The 20,752-nt window shown below is 40.6% G+C and overlaps 1 protein-coding gene across 2 annotated transcripts in view; it reads left to right on the top strand.

Moving 5' to 3' along the window:
* The window catches only part of PTCHD1 (patched domain containing 1), a 66,507-nt gene extending 56,984 nt beyond the window's left edge, over window positions 1-9,523 (top strand). The window contains exons 3-4 of one of the 2 annotated variants that reach the window (XM_074994265.1): window positions 3,104-3,186; window positions 3,835-9,523. In XM_074994265.1, the coding sequence (XP_074850366.1) occupies window positions 3,104-3,186; window positions 3,835-3,843 (92 nt within the window). In that variant the 3' untranslated portion in view covers window positions 3,844-9,523. Of the gene's footprint in view, window positions 1-1,162; window positions 3,016-3,103; window positions 3,187-3,834 lie in introns of those variants that run through there. The other variant, XM_074994255.1, reaches the window with a different exon arrangement.
* The last annotated feature ends 11,229 nt before the right edge of the window (window positions 9,524-20,752 follow it).

Genomic DNA, 20,752 nt, shown 5'->3' on the forward strand with positions numbered 1-20,752 from the left:
ATCATGGGTGTGACCATGTTCCCTTGGTCCCATAAAATTTGTTTATAGCAACCAGTCCTGGGTCTCAGTGTTTTGTGCTGTTATGTAGCTGTAATTTACCCCTAAATGTCTTCTAAGAGGCCAGTAAGCAGTAGAAGTATTGGTGGTGTGATAGAATATATTGACCTCCCATGGGCCAGCAAATTCTTTCATGTGGCACCGGTCAAGTCCCGAGGGTGCCAGATGAGAGAGGTTCAACCTGTATAAGCTTGTTGTAATCCATGTTAATTCTGCCTTTTTGCTTTTGCAAAATTTATTCCTGCCTTTTTGTTTGCTATATTCCTATGAGTTACTTTTTTTTTCTAGGCTGAGGATGTGGCAAGGAACTGTGAAAATCTGTGATTTAGTCACCCAGCATAGCTCAACTCGGATACAGCATCTTCACTTTATTTTTTTATCCAGTTTTTCAGCGAGGCAGCCAAATGATGCCCAAGTTTTTCTGGCCCCTAATATTTTATTCTAATCACTAGTCAAATCCAGTATTCCCTGTAAGTGGTTCACTTGTGCATCTGCTCAGGGGAGATTCAAATGCTGCCCAGCTGATCAGCAGAGCTCCTACAAGTTGGGTTTTTGTTTTTACTTATGGTACACATTCACACATGCCTTCGTGAACATAAAAAAATTATTAAGCAGATGGATGAACAAGTCCACCTGTGAATAGATAAGATTAGAGGGAACATTGGTCAGATCCCACCATTTGTAAAGATTACAAAATGATTTAATTTCATAGCATCCTCCCTCACAGGCACTCCTGAAAGCTAAAATCAATTGCTGAGAAAAACAAATATTTACACATGGTTACCACCAACCCAGTAACACTGATGTGAGAAAACTCTATTGAATTCTTGACAAAGACATTTTGCTTCCACATGTTGATCTTTACCAAAAAATATGAAGAAAATCTTTAGAACTGCTAATTCTTTTTTTTTATGATCGGTGAGTTTCTGTAATTTACAAAAACTTATTTTATTCCACAACACCTTTGCTACTTAAATTAACGGGAGCAAATAATAACTCCTTTGTGCCTTTTTAGCATGTCCATGTTAAAATTTTTCCATAATGTTGTGTCCTTCCTGACGAAAAAGATACATTCCTTAAATCCTTGCTTTGTTCTTTATTCTAGGTCATGGGTTATATGGGACTTTTGAAATGTTATCCTCCTGGAGGAAAACTAAAGAAGACCAACATGTTAAAGAGAGAACTGCAGCTGTGTTTGCAGACTCCATGCTCTCCTTTTCTCTCACCACTGCCATGTACCTGGTCACTTTTGGAATAGGTGCCAGTCCTTTCACTAACATTGAAGCAGCTAGGATTTTCTGCTGCAATTCCTGTATTGCAATTTTCTTCAACTACCTCTATGTACTCTCCTTTTATGGTTCCAGCCTGGTATTTACTGGCTACATAGAAAACAACTACCAGCATAGTATCTTCTGCAGAAAGGTACCAAAGCCAGAGGTATTGCAAGAGAAGCCTGCATGGTATAGGTTTCTTCTGACAGCCAAATTCAGTGAGGACACAACCGATTCAGAGGAAACAAATACTTATGAAAGTCATCTTTTGGTGTGTTTCCTCAAACGCTATTACTGTGACTGGATAACAAACACTTATGTCAAGCCTTTTGTAGTTCTCTTTTACCTTGTTTATATTTCCTTTGCCTTAATGGGCTACCTACAGGTTAATGAAGGGTCAGACCTCAGTCACATCGTAGCAACTGCGACACGAACTATTGAATACACTACTGCCCAGCAAAAGTATTTCAGTAACTACAGCCCAGTCATTGGGTTTTATATCTATGAGTCAATTGAATATTGGAACACAAGTGTTCAAGAAGATGTGCTAGAGTATACTAAAGGGTTTGTGAGGATATCTTGGTTTGAGAGCTATTTAAATTATCTTAGGAAACTCAATATATCTACTGGATTACCCAAAAAGAATTTTACTGACATGTTGAGGAACTCTTTCCTGAAAGCTCCCCAGTATGCTCATTTTTCAGAGGATATCATCTTTTCCAAGAAATACAATAACGAAGTTGATGTAGTGGCTTCTAGAATGTTCTTAGTAGCTAAGACAATGGAAGCCAAGAGAGAAGAACTCTATGATCTCCTGGAAACCTTGAGGAAACTCTCTCTCACATCCAAGGTGAAATTCATTGTTTTCAATCCATCGTTCGTGTACATGGATCGTTATGCCTCCTCAGTGGGAGCCCCTTTACAAAACTCCTGCATCAGTGCTTTATTTCTGCTCTTCTTCTCGGCATTCCTGGTGACAGACTCTTTAATCAATGTCTGGCTCACTCTAACTGTTGCCTCAGTTGAATTTGGAGTCATAGGTTTCATGACCTTGTGGAAAGTGGAACTGGACTGTATTTCTGTGTTGTGCTTAATTTATGGGATTAATTATACAATTGACAACTGTGCTCCACTGTTATCAACCTTTGTTCTGGGCAAAGATTTCACAAGAACTAAATGGGTAAAAAATGCCCTAGAAGTGCATGGGGTAGCTATTTTACAGAGCTACCTCTGCTATATTGTTGGTCTGATTCCTCTTGCAGCTGTGCCTTCAAATCTGACCCGTACACTGTTCAGGTGCTTGTTTTTAATAGCATTAGTCACCTTCTTTCACTGCTTTGCCATTTTACCTGTGATACTAACTTTTGTGCCACCATCCAAGAAAAAAAGGAAAGAGAAGAAGAATCCTGAAAACCGTGAGGAAATAGAGTGTGTTGAAATGGTGGATATGGATAGTACCCGAGTGGTTGACCAAATCACAACAGTCTGATTTGTTTGTTTGTTGTCTTTTCACAATACGTCTTACTGAGAGAAAAGAGATCATTATTGACTAAATATTGGGGTTTTTATTTTTCTTTTCCTAAACTAAAACCAAGAATAGCCAAAATGGTGGGACAAGAGAATGGCGTTTGTACACTAACTGGCCTCTGTAACCAAGAAATTATTAGTGAAAGAATTTATGCACAAATGCAGAGTATGAATTTTAGTCACTTGAGGTAAGATCTAATAAGGGAAGATGGGTTACTAAGCACTGCTCTGCCTTCTCTATACTGCAGATACAGCTATTATTATTGCTGAGCCCAATCAGATTGAAAGGTCAACTGTCAAGGCTGAAGTAACGCTCAGTGTTCATCTGGAGGTAAAGGCTTTACAAACTTTCTGCACAGCAATAATTCAGCTCAGTGAGTCAGCTCTGATAGGTCTTAGCCATCACACTGAACTTTTCTTTTCTCTTTTCCGTGAATGAAAACATTTGTGCAAGTTTGTATAACAGAAAGCAAATTGTACTAGGGAAGAAGGCTGTATGGAGCAAACAGACATTTTCAAAACAAATGTGCATTACAGATCACTTTCTTCTCTAAAAATAGTTATTTTGAAATGTAATTCATCCTCAAGAACATTTTTAAGTCATGGTTTTGTAGCTGTTCCTTTTTAAAAAAAAAACAACAAAGACAAAAAATGTCAGCGACTCTGGCACACTAGAAAATGTACAGTTCTATTCTATGAATGTCTTGTTACTAGGGATCTGCTTTACCAACCATAGTTTTGTTAGTACTATACTAACATATGCCAGTGGCTCTAACAGCAGATAAAAGATGGTGTACTGAATATTTCAGTACCACAATCCATGAAACAAGCCTCAAATACATATTGACACCAAGGAAAAGTGAATGTTAGGGCTCCTTTAGTAAGAGCCTCTTTCAGGCCATTCACTAGTCATGCACACTAAGAGGATTAATGGATAGTTTTACATAATGTATAACTTAATCCTTCAATCTTCCTACAGGAGCTGTAAAGCAATAGTCTTTACAGGTACGGGATCTTCCAGGAGACAGCAGACCACAATGGGAATTACATACTACAGTCCAAAGGAAGGACCACCCCAACACTGTCATGCATGCCTGTCTCCCTAAAGAGCCTGTATCCAATGGTCCCAGTTGAAAATACCACAATAATTTATTTTACATTACTGAATCTGTTTGGAGCACTGTGTTCTAAATCAATAATTATGTCAACATCTGTGATGTGGAGTAATGTGGATAAAGAAGCAGCCTTACCCCCACTTAAGTATCACAGGACATTCTTGTGAGATTTCATAACAATCAGCTAGACTCCCTTCTGGGAACATAGGCCAATTGACTAGGTTTTGCTAGAGCAGTCTAAATTAGTCCTATGAAAATCAGTAAAATAGAGGTGACTTTTGCATGAGGGGTGGCTATTCTCTGTTAACACCCATCAAGAAAATAAAAATACTAGAATGGATTTCAATAACTGGCAAATTCTTCACCTAATTCATGGATTGTGAAATTCAAACTGTTATTTTGAAGGATTGTGTGACTTGGGTTAACTAGGGTGCTTTGATTTCAAGAGGCTGTTTATGTTACACAAGGGTAGTGCATTTGTTGTAACCAGGCCTGCTGATATGGGGGAAAAGTGGGAGAATTTCACTAGGGACAGAGATTCAAAGGTGCCCTGAGCTCCTGGACACCACGGCTACTGTGGCAGCAGCCAGAACCCTGGGCCCCTTTGGCTTGCTACCAGAGCACTGCTCTGTGCAGCTCTGATGGCTGGCAGGGGGACCAGCACCAGGATCTGGGTGATACTAAGAACTGATTGTCCAAGGCCACACCCTTGTGGAGAGGGGTTCTCCCCATACCTTGCCCCTAGTCCCACAGTGGCTGTCATTCCCACTAGTTGTAACAAATTGGTGGTTTGCCCCTCACTGCCTAGTACTGTTCTTGAGCACTAATTCAGAATGACTTCCCATTCAACCTGTGTGAAATCCTCAGATTCCATTTTGTGAATCTGAATTTTCAAAGAGAGATTTCTACAACTCTTGCTTCACCAAAAATTCAGGTCTGAAGCAAAGTCTGATAACTATGTAGGAACTACCAAAGCTATAGTGCAACTTCGTTCTTGGTAGAAAAACTGTCAGAACCTGGAGATGGGTGGAAAGGTACTTTGAGAAATGCTAGATAGCCTTTGTAAGGACCTGTTACTTGCTTGGTCTATAGTTTCCAGCCAGATGGGGGATGGTGAGAGATAAATGAGCATAGAAAATCAGCTTTATTTTAGTAAAAATTCAAGACTTTTCATGTGGTTGTTTTCAGTGTGACCCATCTACCAGTTTCACTTCCACTTTGATTTTTTTTTCCCACAGAACTCTAAGCACACTGTTGCTTTTTGTGAGCTAAACTATGAGAGTCATTGGAAAAGTCCGATTTTGCATTTCTGTTTCTGAGCTTGATGTGGGTTAAACTTTAAATTAGGTCCCCAGATGCACGTTTATTTCAAATTTTATGTGACAGTGATTATTCTCATCCAAATAACACCTAATTACCCTCCATTAGAACTGTTCAACAGACAGGATTCATTAGCTTTTAAACTTCAATAAATAGGTATTTAACTATCAGTAGATTTACTAATACACCTGATTATAATCCTCTTTCCATTTAAGTTAAGTGAATACCTGAGAGTGTCTTTAAGTGCTACTGAGGGAAGAGATGGGTATTCAAGCTTGTAGCTTCATAGATCTCTCATTAAATCTGAGCAGTGTGTGGAGCCTTTTGATATCTAAACAGAAGAAGGCAAAAGTATACTGAAATTCCAGCAGATTTGGGGACAACAGTGTAGGTGAGAGGATGTTGAGGCAAAGGGGTATCATTCCATTCAGCCCCATGGAAACCCCACCATAAAATTTCCATGCAATTTTGGGAGTTTGGGAGTACACATGTGTGGAGCTTTGCCTTGGTTTATCAGAGACTGGGGAGAGCTACTTTCTGTGGCATCACTTCCCCAGAGACAGTCAAAAAATGTTCACACCAAAATTCATCCTCACCCTTCCACTGCTATAACTCACCTTCAGAAAGAGGTTTGGCTAGGCACAGTCAGGGAGCCAGCATGATTCCTGGGGCTGCTCTGGGCCAAAGTCAGGCTATATTCACCACAAACATTGATTAAAATTTGTGAACAGTTTAGGCTCATATACCAAACCCAGGCTGGTTAACCCTGCACAAGAAATTACCTTTCTGGCCCTTGGGAAACATCCATAAGACATCTCCCAGTGTTTGTGTAAAATTCTGCTTACCCTGGAAGCAGTTTTGTCACACTCTGGAGTGATCCCTTGCTACAGGTTTCACTGTATTTTTCTGTGCAGTATAGCAAATCCCTTTTCCAGGAAAAAACACAGTTCTGTCAGTGTCTAACAGTGTGGCATGGACCATCTGACAGTTAAATGAGATATTTTATTATTCTCAGATAAAACTATTATTTGGATTTTTATTATTTAAATTGGGCTAAATGTTATTACCTTTCCATTCAGATCAGAAATTTATAAACATTAAAATATTCATTTAATATATTATTGTTCCAAGCAAATTTCTGATAGTGGACAAGCATGAAAAAAATGCATCTAACCATCAAGTTCGGTGTAGTCTTTCTTGCAAGATTATTCCTTATGGTAGCTTAACATGCGTTCATTTTCTGTTTGTAAGTATTCCATTCTGGGAAAACACTAACAGAGATAAAACTGGAACATCTGGAATAATTTCACTCTTAATGGAAATGGGCCATGACAAAATTTCTACCGAAAGCTTTTTCAGAAAAATTTTTAATTAGTTTAAAATTAGAACTGTGAAAGCTGAGGAGAAGCAGTTTGGCAAGGAACAGCTCCTTTACCAAACACAACAAACTCAGTCAGGCCAGCTTTATGCGACAAAGGCTAGGTCTATACTGCTGCGGAAGATCAGCCTGCTCAGGGCTGATCTTCCGGGGTTTTGTTTTGCAACCCCAGAATGCCACATGAGCAGTGAGCATTAAAGAAGGTCGACAGGAAAAATGCTTCCATCGACCTTCTTCCATGGAAACAGGCACTGAAGTCAACCACTGATAAGTCGATTTTAGGTACGCAACTGGCTTACCTAAATTTGCATATCAGCAATCAACTTCTGTGTCTGGTATAGATGTAGCTTAAAGGGAGAGTGCGTCACTGATGCAGCTTGATATTACTATGAAACATGCCAGCATTGGCTTCAGAGCTGAGAGCTCTCCTGATCCAAGCTGAACTCAGACAAAATGGACAAAAAAGTGGCAGACTGTAAAGTGAGAGTTTGTAGTGTTTAATGATGTTCTGGATTCACTCACCTCCTTCCTGCCAGCTGCCACAGTCTACCCCAACCACAAATTTTATTTCATTCATTTAACAAAAATAAACTAGCGAAAGCCATGTCACAACCCCACAGTCTGTGGTAAGAATGATGTCCTCTCCCCACTCCCTTAAACAAGAGAGAAACAAAGCCCTGTGCTAAGGCTCGCTTTTTCAGAAAGTAAAGCCTCCAGTTATTTCTCGCTTTGAAATGTTAACAGATGCATATTTTCCTGTTTCTTAACGTTTGAAAGCAGATAAAAGTATTGTGAGCCAAACCCTCTCACAGTATGCCTTGTTCTGTTTCACGGAGATGTGGGAAAAGGAAGCAGGGGCTATAGATAAAGACTGCAGGCTCCCTGAGTACAATGGAAGGGCTCCAGCTATTCTGGTGTGGGTAGATTTGGAGACCAGGCTGAGGAACCCCCTGGGGCAGTGGAAGACGTGCTCCTTATGTTAGGGACTGCGACAGGAGCCCATCGGTAAGCCTCCACCCCATTTTTTATAAAAAATTTTGCATAATGGAGAGCATTTGTCCTTAAATATTTCCTGCATTTCTAGATATCAATACATAATGTGGTAAGTATCAGATGATAGTGTTGTCTCCAACAAGATGTTTTTTCCCTTTTTCTTTTTATAAATACTTAACTCTATCATTAGAAATATTTATTACCAAATTTATCTGTCTTTGAATGTTATTAAAATGGGGAAAGTATCTATTCATTTCAATTCCTGTCATGAAAACTGACTAACCTCTATGTCTTTGGGGAAGGAGAGTGATAGCATCATCAGGAAACTAATCCACTTACCATACTTGAACCTATAGGCTCTGGTCTTTCATTCACCCAACACACAGGTGGACCTTGTCGAATTGGGGATCTGCACTGGCAGAGGTGGTCAACTGTCCCAGCTCTGAGTGCAGGATCAGGACCTTAGATTTAAATTCTGCAGAGCTTTGTGCATAGGAAACGTTCCCCCCCGCATTAAATCCATTCACTACAGGGGAAATGCAGGGCAGAATTTTTCTGATCCTCTCCTTACTAGAGCCATGGTAGAGGCTGCTCTACAGGCCACACCTTCCTGCAGACTACACTGAGTTGTGGGGCATGGCCCACATATTTCTGCAGCTGTGCCCCCGTATCTAGCAGTAGCAGCTAGGCATACACACACACATATAGCCCTATATATTTTCATCATGCTTCCAGCTGTTACTACGCAAAATATGGGCGCACAGTAGTGATGTCTTTGCAGCACGTATCATGTGGCCTTTTGGGAGGCACATATTTCTTAGACTTGAATTTGTCTCCTCTCATCTGCCTTCTAAAATTTTCACAACTACTTGTTTGGGAAAACCCAGATATGAAAAATGTTGGTCATTTTCAATTTTCCAGCTCCAAGACAGACAAAGGTCCTAATCCATGTGGTCAGTTAATGTCTTGCAAAATTTCAGGTGATTTTTGTTACTATTTTTGTATTAATTTAGGAATAATCTTGTATAACAAATCTCAATGTACAGCCAATGCCTAAAATAAAATGTCTCTCTCTCTCTCTCTGCTTCCTGTGCTCCCAAACTGCTGAAGAATCTTAATCTGTCCCCTAATTATCAAACTGATTTATCTGGCCTAATCTTAAAGCTGTGCACTAGGTTCTTCATGAGGACTAGGGGATGAAGGACTCCTCACAGAAGACTTCAGAGTAACAACAGAATTAGAATCATAGACTCCTAGAGCTAGAAGAGACCTCTGGAGGTCATCGAGTCCAGCCCCCTGACCAAATTATTGATCTTTTGTGGCCTTAGTGGATCTCTCTCTCTCTCTCTCTCTCTCTCTCTCTCGTATTTCCTTCATTGGCCACTTCAGGCCCTAAAGGTTCTACCAAATTCACAGCCCATGAAATCTAGTTTCTCCCTGTGAAATCTGGTCTTTTGTGTGCTTTTGTCCTATACTGTACAGATTCTGGAGGAGAGGGAAAACCAATATTTCTTAAATTTGGGGTCCTGACCCAAAAGGGAGTTGCAGGGGTCACAAAGGATGGGGTCGCATTGTTACCACCCTTACTTCTGTGCTGCCTTCAGAGCTCGGTGGCTAATACCCAGGTCTGAAGCCAGCAACTTGTCAGCAGCAGCAGAATCACAGAAGTAAGAATGTCAATACCATACCTTGCTATCCTTACTTTTGTGCTGCTGCTGGTGGCTCTGCCTTCAGACCTGGGCTCCCGGCCTGGGCTCTTCTCCAGGTGCCCTGTTCTGAAGGCACCACCATCACCCACAGCAGCCCAGGTAACAACCCCTGCCATAAAACCTTGCAACTCCCATACACGCTTCCTTTGTGGGTCAGAACCCCTCTAATCACAACACTGCCATTTCAGATTTAAATCACTGAAATAATAAACTTTGTGGTTTTTAAAATCCTATAACCATGAAATTGACAAAAATGGACTTTGAATTTGGTAGGGCCTGACCTATAAGAGGTTCTCACAGAACGTTGCTCAACAGCAGCTCTGAGACATTCACTCTGTTCACAGGATCCTCATAACTCAGTACAATGGAATAAATACAAATGCACAGATGGCAGCTATCTCTGTGTTCATAGGATTTGCCATTTAAATATAAGTAATCATGCATTAGCCACTTCCAGCAGCAGAATGCCAGCCTAATCCCGATTAACCAACTATTTAAAATAAAAATCTGGTGAGAGTTGCAATGTGAGTGGCTCAAAATCCAGTATTATCTCGATCATCTGAATAATTGTACCTTCGTTATTGTCAATTGACCCACTATTATGGCTCTCAAAATCTTTCTTAAAAATATTCCCAGACCTGAGAGAGACACTCTTCCTGATATTGGGTAAAATTGAAGGCATCAGAGCAGATCCTTCTCCATTCACATCTGTGAATCCTTCCTGTGCATGTCTTTCTTCCCTCGCAAACAGAGGCCAGTCACTGATACATAAAACCTGTCATTCAAAAAATATGGCCAGCTTTCCAGAAAGCCCAGCTCCCATTTCCATAATTAAATTACATTACCAGTAGAGCTGCCGAGTATCACCACCCTTGTTCAAACCTGCCCAACTGCCTTTATTCACCTTCTTCCTGTTTCCACTCAGAGACTCCCACCATTTCTGTAGAGCCAGAAGTCAGCTTCCCCCTGTGCTTTCCTTGAGCTGACTCTCAGTCCCTGTGGTCCATTTGGACCAACTGCTTCAGAACTGAAGTAAACAATTACACTGAGTGACCAGTGTGTTAGCAGCACTTATTCTGTCACACCTGGGTGCAGCAATCAGCTGGGGGGAAAAAAAAAGTCTATTCAAAAAAGCAAGTGAGCCAGACGTGAGCTTAAGACACAATGAGAAGCAGCAAGTCCGGGAGCTGTAGAGAGTTTGACTGCTGGAGCTTTGCACTCAGGCACTTTAATATAAATAGAGATTGTGAATCTGGAAATCAAATGCCAAATTCAAAGGCAGATTGATCAACTTAGTTATTGTTGCTGCTCTAGTCTCTTTCAAACATTCTTTATCAAATTATCTTAAAATCTAGATTTTTCATGCATCAGTGGCAGAAATTCTGGCTGTAACAAAAGAACATTGATTTTCTGATTGCTAATCTAATGTAAGTGGAGCTACCTTGTCTTTCAGGAGCTCAAGGAACAAAATTTTAGCACAGTGCTAATGTGTATCTCTTGTCAACATTACCAAGAGCAGGGTGAGTAATTCTTCATGCATATAACTGACTAATAATACCCTTTTAAAACGTATGGTTATTCCTGAAACACACGTTCCTGCCTATCATCATACCATTAGGAAGTAGGCACACTGAGTCCGATTGTTAAATATTTGAGGTGAGTAGTTATGCACAAATGACATGCCCACATTTCATGTGAAATTCCTACGTTAGGATACATACCTCAGATTTACTTAGTCACTGGTGCAATACCTGAGTTGCATGAGCAGCTGCAGTAACTTGCACACATAAACTGCCTGTGCACAGACAAATATCTCTGTGTATGTTAATAGAGGTGCTCACCATTTAAGGGTCTGTGAACATTTGCACCCACAGAACTCATTACAAAGAATTGTTTTGTTTTGTTTTGTAGAAATACAAATACTTACTGGTGTTAGATAACGAGCTTGTGCACAAATATTACCTTTGTAGCAGGTATTTGTGTGTGGAAAGTGCAGATGCATAAGAAATTTTACATATATGCACAAACATGTGCTCAAGTAGGTGCTGGTAAAAGTCCAGTTTAAAGTTTACCCCTCAGGAAGATATATAGCTATAGAGCTACCTTGCCATTTGTCATATCCAAGGCATATATAACATAGTAGAATACAAGGATGCAAAAATATTCCATGAACATTCCCTTTAGCCAGGTGCACTCCCTTTTGTGTCAGAGTTGAGTATGTACCAGAAAGCAAATTTCAAAATTGGATTGGTGAATTTTCATGAAATCAACATTTTTTATTTATAGATATAAAGATTTGTGCCACAAGTATTTGAACACTGTGGTACCAGGGGACAGAAGCAACATGATGTGACTTATCACATCTGAACAATCTAGCCTGAATAACAAATGCCAAATATTTATAGCAAGCAAGCAATCCAAGGACAGTTACAAATAGTGTGCAAAAAAAAATCAAATGTTTTCAAAAAGTGGCTACATTTGAGAATATTTCAATATGCCTGATAGTACTGTAAACAAAAGTGACTAAATTTGTCAAATAAAATATTTAGTAACTATATGCCCAACTAATAAATACATATGCATGTCAGATATGCCCACACAAAAATTGCAATATGAAATGTTAAATACACTTCAGCCTATGTGCCCAATTCAACTCAAGTTGGTAAGAGTGATGGGAACAGCCAATCCAGAATGGTACTGTTGTTGGTTGGCAAAGCTATGTTAGTAGCTTTGAAAGTAGTAATGAATCAGCAACAGGAGAAGTAGCAGAGACAGTGTCATGCATTTTAGGAAAAAAGAAGCTGGCTCTGCAGATGAAGGAAGAAAACAGTCCAGCTTGACTCTCATTTTATTTTAAATCAAATTTCACAGCTGCTTATATAAATAGCATATATAAAATCAAATCAGAAGTAGACAGTAGGTAAAAGTAAAAGCAGATAAAATATCAGAAGTCAGAATCTGCACCCAGATTCAGAACTAAATTCTGGAGAACTCAGAACAGAGCTCCTCCATGATATTTATAAAATAATTTGAAATGAAAGAACAATCTGATAATGCTTTGGGTCAAAACTCATAGCCCAATTATTCCCTTCAAAATATCTGTATTCTAATAATTGAATGAGAGAGATTCAGAATCATAGCAAAAGGAAATTGTATGTATGAAATATTGAGGAATCTAAATTCTAGAGAAGCAAATGAGTTAACATTTTTAAAACCTACCATGGCCCTATAAAATATTCATGTGTTGAATAGGAATTTTTTAATGTCATCAATCTTTCTTCCTGCTCAAAAGTGAGTCCATGTGGTACATTACCTGTCACAGGAAATGGAAAATGTCAGTTCTCCTTGAAGATTCTTGAGTCAGGATCATCTGCAATTGAATTTCTCCCTCTTTTTTTCTTCTTCTTAGCATGTTATTTATTTGCTCATATTTCAAGATGCCTCAGCATTGCCAATTCACACCACTATACAATTCAATTTACCATGACTCTCGCTGTGACTTTTGAATCTCTCCATTGCACTGCTGATGGCTTCACCTGTCTTTAGTGTGAACATCCCACTGCAACTACCCTGGGAAGTCAGACATTGTGCAGCTCTCATGTCTCTGATAGGGGTACATGACACAGTGGTGCTCACTGAGGTTACTATGGAGAAGTCTACAAAGGCATATGTTCAATACACACCTTATTATTTGTTATCCATGTGCATCCATATGTGGGTTCTAGACAAGTCAGACATTAGGCTGTTATAATGGGATACTAGCAGAGGAATAGAATACAAAAACAAAAAGTTGATGCCGCTTTAGCTGTGTGTTAGACATAAGTGAAGTATCGTGCAGAAATGGGGGAAAGATCACTGCCTTACAGACAGTGATGACCAAGCCTGAAGAAAGTGATTTATAAGGAAAGCTGAAAAGACCTGGGCTTGTTCTCATTGGGAAAAGAGAAACCTAGACTTGATGTAATATGAGATTTCTAAACCATGAAAAGGATTGATAAAGCTTACAGAGTTGATTGGCCCTCTAGTATGTGGTTCAAAAACTAAGGTATGAAGTCTGAAACAATGTGTGGCGTGAAAAGCATGTAAGAATATTTAGGGATACGTATTTCACAGAAAGGATAACAAATTCACTTTTGAAATAGGTAGCTAACAGGAAAAACAAGTGGAGTGGAGACAAAAGGTGAAATCAAGAAATGCTTAGATTTTAGAGAAGATGGTAGAAGAGCGTGATGGGTTTTTTTTAAAGAACATTCAAATAAACTCACAGCCCTGAACAAATCCTCAGATGGTCTGTTACCGTGCTGAAAATAAATTAAGAATTTTAAATTATTGATTTTTACAGCCTACTTCCACTTTAAACAGCAGGGAGAAGAGAAGAAAGAAAAATGTAAAAAGTAACTGTGAACATTATTTTCAATAAATAAGTCTTGGTGATTAATTAGCTGCAGGTGAAGAGATGAAATTTAAATACATTTCAAACAAAAAAAGTTAGAAATTCAGCTGATGTAAATCAGTTTATCTGGATTGGAACTATGAAGTTTTACAATTGCTGAAAATTTGGCCTTTACTGTTAAAAAAAAAAAACAGTTCTTCCTTCACTTTGCTGCTAACATTTGAGTGTAGGGCTATCAGTTTCTCTTCTAAAATTGATGGGGTCTCTTTACACTTATTGGAACAGTTTGAACTGTAAGAAATGCATCCTTTTAATACCGCCGTAAACAAATGGTCATCAGCTGTTTTAGGAGAGACAACCAGAACCCACTTAGCATGCAAACAACCTTTAGTTAAACTTACATTTAAAAAAATTTGAAAACACAGGGCTAATATTTTGAAAGGAAACTTTTAAAATGTGTTCTTTACAAACTCACGAGAAAAACTGGCTTTGTCTTTTATAAACGTGTATAATGTGTTATTGAAGCAGTGACAGAGACACACGTTCTGGCTGTCTTCACTGCTCCTGCATGTGATGGTTCTGAGCCTTTGGCTTCATACTTTGCAACCCATATTTTGTTTTCATAGTTGCTTGCTGAAAAACAAAACTTTATTTTTGTGTGAACAAGTATTTTCATGCCTGAATTATTATATCTTCATTACAAGTGCTCACCCACTCACTCTGTTTATTGAGTTTGTGTTTTGGAAATGAGGGTGTCAGAGGCAGAAAGGCTAGGGCTACACTGAGCCATAGTGCCAGAAGCTTAATGCAAATGAGCATTCTCAAAAATGCAACGCATGCTCATTTGCATATTCGCATACTAATTTGCATATTCACATAGCTAATTTGTATACTCACATGATATCGCTCCGCCAGCAGAAAACAAGACATGCAGACATGGTCCACTTACATCTGGAAAAAATCAGGTATAAGGGTCTTCCAACAAACGGGGGTTTTGCCGGCAGAACCCCTTCTATACTGCTTGTTTTCTGATGGCAGGGTGATCTCATGTGAATCTGCAAATTAGATGTATACATATGCAAATGAAGGACCATTTTCATTTTCAAGACCACTCATTTACCTCAAGCTGACAGCACTATGGCTCAGTGTAGCCCTAGAGAAAGAGAATAGTAATTTGAGAAAAACAATATTTTAAAACAATCAAATGCTCAGATTTGGAACATGGCCGCTGAGTCAGGTGCATCAATTTTAGGTGTCTAACTTCATGTACCTATGGCTTGATTTTCAAAGGTGTTGAACATCCACACATCCAGCTGAAGTCTACGGGAATCTGGGGTTTTCTATACATCTGAAAATCGGACTATGGTGACTGCTACTGTTGGCTGGAAAACATTCTTCGCACTGAAAATACCCACAAGCAAGAAAAACAAATTTCATTAAAAAGACTCTGAAACCCAACAGTTTTCAGATTTTGTCCTTTCCATTTTCTGATCCAAAATCAAAAGGTGAGGAAATGGACACATACTGCAGAAAATTTCATTTGGTCACAACCCCAGTTTTTCACAAAGAAAAAATGTGTGGATGGAAAGTTGTCTAACAGCCCTCTTGAGTAACCAAAATTTGAGGCACACAAAAGCAGTGGAGACTTTCTTAAAAAGTATCAGACGAGTAGCCATGTTTCTTAAAAAAGTGGCCTAAATAAACACAGCTCGATGGTCACTCAGCATGAGCTGCAGTTCAGAGCCGTGGAGGATAGGCAGCTTGGGGATGCCTTTGTGGAAGAATCTCTGTTCCGAAGTCATTGCTGAAATGTTTCAGCCCAAGCCATAGAACAAGGTGCTTGCTGCATGGCCAGAGGGCAAGGCAGCTGGGGAATCTGTGTCTAGACCCAACTGCCCAAGTGTATCTAGTTCTGTGGTAGCAAGGATACCATCAGGCAAATTGTAATATAACTGCTAGAAAGAATGAAAGGAATCAAACCTACTCCATCAACGGGCAAAAACAGGAGGGGGCAAGGAGCACAGCACGTAGCAGTATCTGTCAGGAAAGAGGAGGCCCACAGCTACAGCAATTACCTGGTGTCAACGTGACAAGAGAGAAATGAATACAGACAGCCAACAAATCTAGGCTATAACTTTCTCTACTCCTCAGTAAGGAAAGAGGTCAGCTACTTTAAAATTTGGGGCCCACCACATGTTAACAAATCTTCCTTCTTTTGCAGAAAAGGACAGAAAAGCTTTTCAAAGTCCTAACATTTCTTAGACTTTCTTAATTCCTGTTAATGTCTCTGTACTGAAGTGGCTCCAATTAACTCCTTCTCTCTCTGTCTCTCTCTCTCTGTCTCTCTCTCCCGCCTTTAAATCCTGTTATTTCTCTAAGTACTGCCATAGCTTGTATTTATGTGTTAGGTCATCCAATCAGCAAACATAAATCATAATACGTGATCTAGCTCACCTTGTACAGAGCTGAAATAGCAAATACCAAAAACTGATTGCTTGAAAGAGTACTTGCTACATACAGCTTGCAGACGTTCCAGAGGTCCATATTTGTTGAGAAAACTATTTCACAATTATGATAATGAACAAATCTGTAGATGTTAGAATCTATTTGTGGGCAATTTGCATATAAAATGGAGCAAATAAAATGAACAAATTGTTCACAACAAATAATTTCACAAGCTCTAATTGCGAAGATAGAGTATCTCTGTTCAGATGGATCTAAAAAGATGGTAAGATGTACAAAATACACAAAGAAAAGAAATAATGTACCTCTTTAGAACCTTGGCAGTTGACCTTCTCTGGCTGAGAATAATGAGTTGTTTGGGTAATTAGTACTGCATCAAGTGGGTGATTGTATCACACACACACACACACACACACACACACACACAAAATGTAATCTAACTCTGATAAAGAGTGCCAGAAATAAATATTGCCCATGGGAGGCTTCACCATTAGCATTCTTTCAAGAAGCATGAAAAAAAAATCAGGTAATTGAATAGCGTAATCAAATGAATTCATGGGATCTCTTCACTTTAAATTTCTTTAGAGGGTTTTTTTAAAACCATTGCCCAGGGAGCAGGGGAAATCAGAAATAAAAATCTTTCAAAGCCCAGAATTTGCTTTAATGTATTTTCCTTATAGACAAATTGTCCCAAATGTCTTCTTCCTTTGCTCTTCTGAAATTCCCAGTTTTCAGCTATTGCAGCTCAGTAGTTCCCCAAGATACGTTTGCAATTCTAAGCACTCAGGGGTTCCACTAAAAGGGTGGCTGGATGCAGCTTCAGGACTAATTGTATCCTACAAGTTATAGAATTATGCACCAACAGCTAAAAGGACACAATTACAAGTTGAACTATTGTGACACACACTGTGTAATGTCATACAATCAAATGCAATGTTTAGTAAACATAAACCTCTTTGTCATTTTGTATTTATTTATACAGGTTTAAAAATAAAGCACACATTTAAAAATATAATTTCTCTCCTGTATCTCTGTAATAACAAGCACTTTTCTCAGCAGCTAACGCAGGGATTGAAGATGAGCTTGAAAAATATGAAATGACTACTCAATTGCATTAAACTGCAAAGAGGATATTCAGCACTCTGTCATAGCCTTCTTGTGGGTAGTTACCACCTATCGTGTCAATTAAGAATTGGCTTGTTATGGAAACCAAATTTCTGCTGATTGTCAAGACCTTAACTAGGTCACTGCATAGAAGAGTGCAGTGTTCCAAAGAAACTGTTACAGTTCAGTGGGCTGACAAAGAAAGACTGAGTAATTTACAAAGCAAGGTTTCCCCTTGTACTACACAGCACAAGTGGGAGAATATGGGTTGGAAAGCTGTGGAGCCAGTGGACAAGGAGACACACCGTGATGTACTCCTATGCTGCCCCTTCCCATAAGCCAGCGAAACTGACTCCAAGAGGACACTTACTGGTGGGATGTCTGAAGGGTTGAGGGAATAGTATGGCTTCAGGACGATGAACTTGGGGCACAGCTGCTCTCTGCAGCAGGCATATTTCCAAACTCAGCAGATTTTCAAGAGGAAATTTCCAAGCAAATTTCCAAGTTCTAAGCAGCTAAACTTTCAGCTGGAGTAGTTTGCAGTGCCAGAGGGAAGGCTAAGGTACTGCAACAACACAGAACTTGTACGGAGAGCCAGGCTCTCAACACGTTGCCTCAAGTTCCATGGATTTCGAGATTGGTAGTCTTCCAAAGACTCAGATTCTATGGAGTTTAAAGGTTCTACCTATTAAGCACTGTGCAGGTGCCCAGGGCTGCAGCAGGCAGAGATGTCTCTCCCTTAGCCCCAGACCTGCCATGATGGGAACAGGTGCCTCTCTCTGCTGGTTTCAGACCTGCCCTGGCCCAGGGAGAGTTGCTTTTCCCCGAGCTCCAACCCCAACCTAACCTCAGTCTGGACCTGCTGCAGCTGAGGGAGAGGCACCTATCCTGCATCCCTTGCCCCAGAGCTGCTGCAGCAGGGAAAATAAATTCTTCCCTGCCATACAAGGTGCTCCTCAAGGGAAGAGATCTGGTGGGGGTAGGGGTCCTCTGTCCCTACCATAGCCCCAGTGCAGCCTTTACTCCCAAGCCCCTCATTGCCAACCCCATCCCAGAGCTAGCACACCCAGCCGGAGCCTTTACCACCCCACCACCCGAACCCCCTGCTGCAACCCTGAGCTCCACCCCACATCCATTGGCCCCCAACCCCACCACACACCAGCCACATGCGGAATGAATTGTATTACACGCACCAGCGCGGAGGTGGCGAATGGCACATCACCTCCATATTGGTTCATATAAGGAAATTCATTCCACAGATACACAGGGAAAATGAGAGGGCAAACTGGCATTGACTGAAGCAGCACAACTTCCATTCATTTCAATGGCAGGTGAATGTCGGTAGGACTATATGCTCCTCTTTTCATATGAAAACACAAGGAAGAGTATGGAGGCATATGGCCAAAACAACATCTCAAGCATAAGTGAGAATGTTAGTGGGCATGTAAGATGCTCTTATTAGTAGGTTTGAAAGGAGACTTCCTGCCTTAAAAACAAATTAAGATCTCACTTCTGCAAAGGCAATGGAAAGAATGTGACTACCCACATGCTTAAAGCTAAGCACGCATGTAAGTTAAGGTGACCATATTTCCCTATACTGAATAGGGGACAGCTGGCAAAATTGCATGCATTCACGCTCATTCAATGGTAATCAGTCACAGAAGTGTTCAAATTAACATCAAGTCGATTGAGCCCCTGTTAAAAAGAAGCACTGCGTAGTTGAGTTCTTTTTATTTACCTTCTTATTTTAAGGTACCAGGGTTCACACGGGACAGGATGATACGCATATCCTTACCTCCCCATTCACACCTGGGGTGAGGCGACACACGGACACATACACCCACAAAACTCTCTCACATAGTGGGCAGTGACTGACCATCCACCCCCTCCTGCCCCATGTTCTCCACCCTCTGGGCCTGGCAGGGCCCCTGGAATGGACACACCCGTCCTGGTATCTGGTGCCTCAACTTCCAAAGGCAACATGCGGGCAGGGAGCATGCAGGGTCACATGCCCCCCCCCCCCCCCCGCCTCCGACACACATGGATTTCTGACAGGGTTCATACCAGGGTGTGGTCAGCATTAGCCTTTTGGCTCTGTGCAGGAGGGAAGGGTGAGCTCTGCCTCCAGCTTCAGGGAACACACACACACACACACACCCCTCATATGGCTGAAAGCAACTTGTCCATTCATGTTCACACCGTGGCGAAAAGCCTGCTCCTGGACACCAGCATAACCCAGCTGCCTCCTGTCTCCTGCAGGCAGGCAGGGATTAAGCGCTAAGGAAGCACTGTGCACGAAGACACAGGGAATCCAACTGCAGAGCCTTCAGGGAACGTGGCCAGAGAGGAGGCTGAGCAGAGAGATGCGTAGGATATGAAGTAGCCCCTTGCTCCCTGGAGGCTGCTCCATCTGCCACAGTCACCAGTCAGCCATGTCACCCAGAAACGGGATGAGATGGAGCCCAGCTGGCTGAGGGCTGACTTGCAAGTGGGGCAGCACTCATGGACCAGCAGGGGAAGCAGCTAGCTTCACATGCTGCATCTTGGCCCTGCATCTCCACCTTCATCATCACTGGACCAGACTCCCCACCCCTTACCACTGGCAGACATGAGACTGGCGAGCAAGGATCCGGCCAGCACCAAGACCCACCAGTCCTGATGCAGGGAGACAGAGATCAAGGGACAACTTGTCCATGTTTAACAAAAAGTTTGGACACTTTCAGAGGGCTTAAAAACAGGATGTCTGATCACCCTAATGTAAGTGTTTGCAGGAATCTGTCCTGAACTAAAATAAAAGTAACCACAGAGAAAGGAAATTTAGGATTGATTCCTTCCATTACTCCTCCTGCTTTTGCTGCAAATATTAGCACAGGATTTGATATATATTGGCCACCGCTGAAAAAAATCATTATTTGTCAGTGATTGTCATGCTGTTTTGGAGAAGCCAGGTTTTTTTCAGTCTTCTAAAAATAAGGCCATGTGTATACTACCACTTATGTTGGCAAAGCTTATGTCATTTGGGGTGTGAAAAAATACACCCCTGAGCCACATAACTTACACTGACATAAGTGCTGGTATGGGCAAGTGCTACGTTGGCGGTCTATGCAGGCTTAATAAGACTAAATTAAAAAGCCCTTTCATAGCTGGTATTTTCTCTCTGTGATGACACTTACATGCGGTAATAACGTCACCTCTCAGTCTTCTTTCTGATAAACTACATCAGTTCCACAGCCATTTTCTCCACCATTCACATCATTTGTGTGGTTCTCTTCTGTACTCTCTCCAATTTTTCAACATCCATTTTAAAATATGGACACCAGAACTGCATATCACATTCCACTATTTGTCTGGACAATTCTTTATACAGAGGTACACTCACCTCACTACTCTTACTTTTTATATATATATATATATATATATAT

This window comes from Carettochelys insculpta, chromosome 1, assembly GCF_033958435.1.
Source record: "Carettochelys insculpta isolate YL-2023 chromosome 1, ASM3395843v1, whole genome shotgun sequence".
Taxonomy (NCBI): domain Eukaryota; kingdom Metazoa; phylum Chordata; order Testudines; family Carettochelyidae; genus Carettochelys; species Carettochelys insculpta.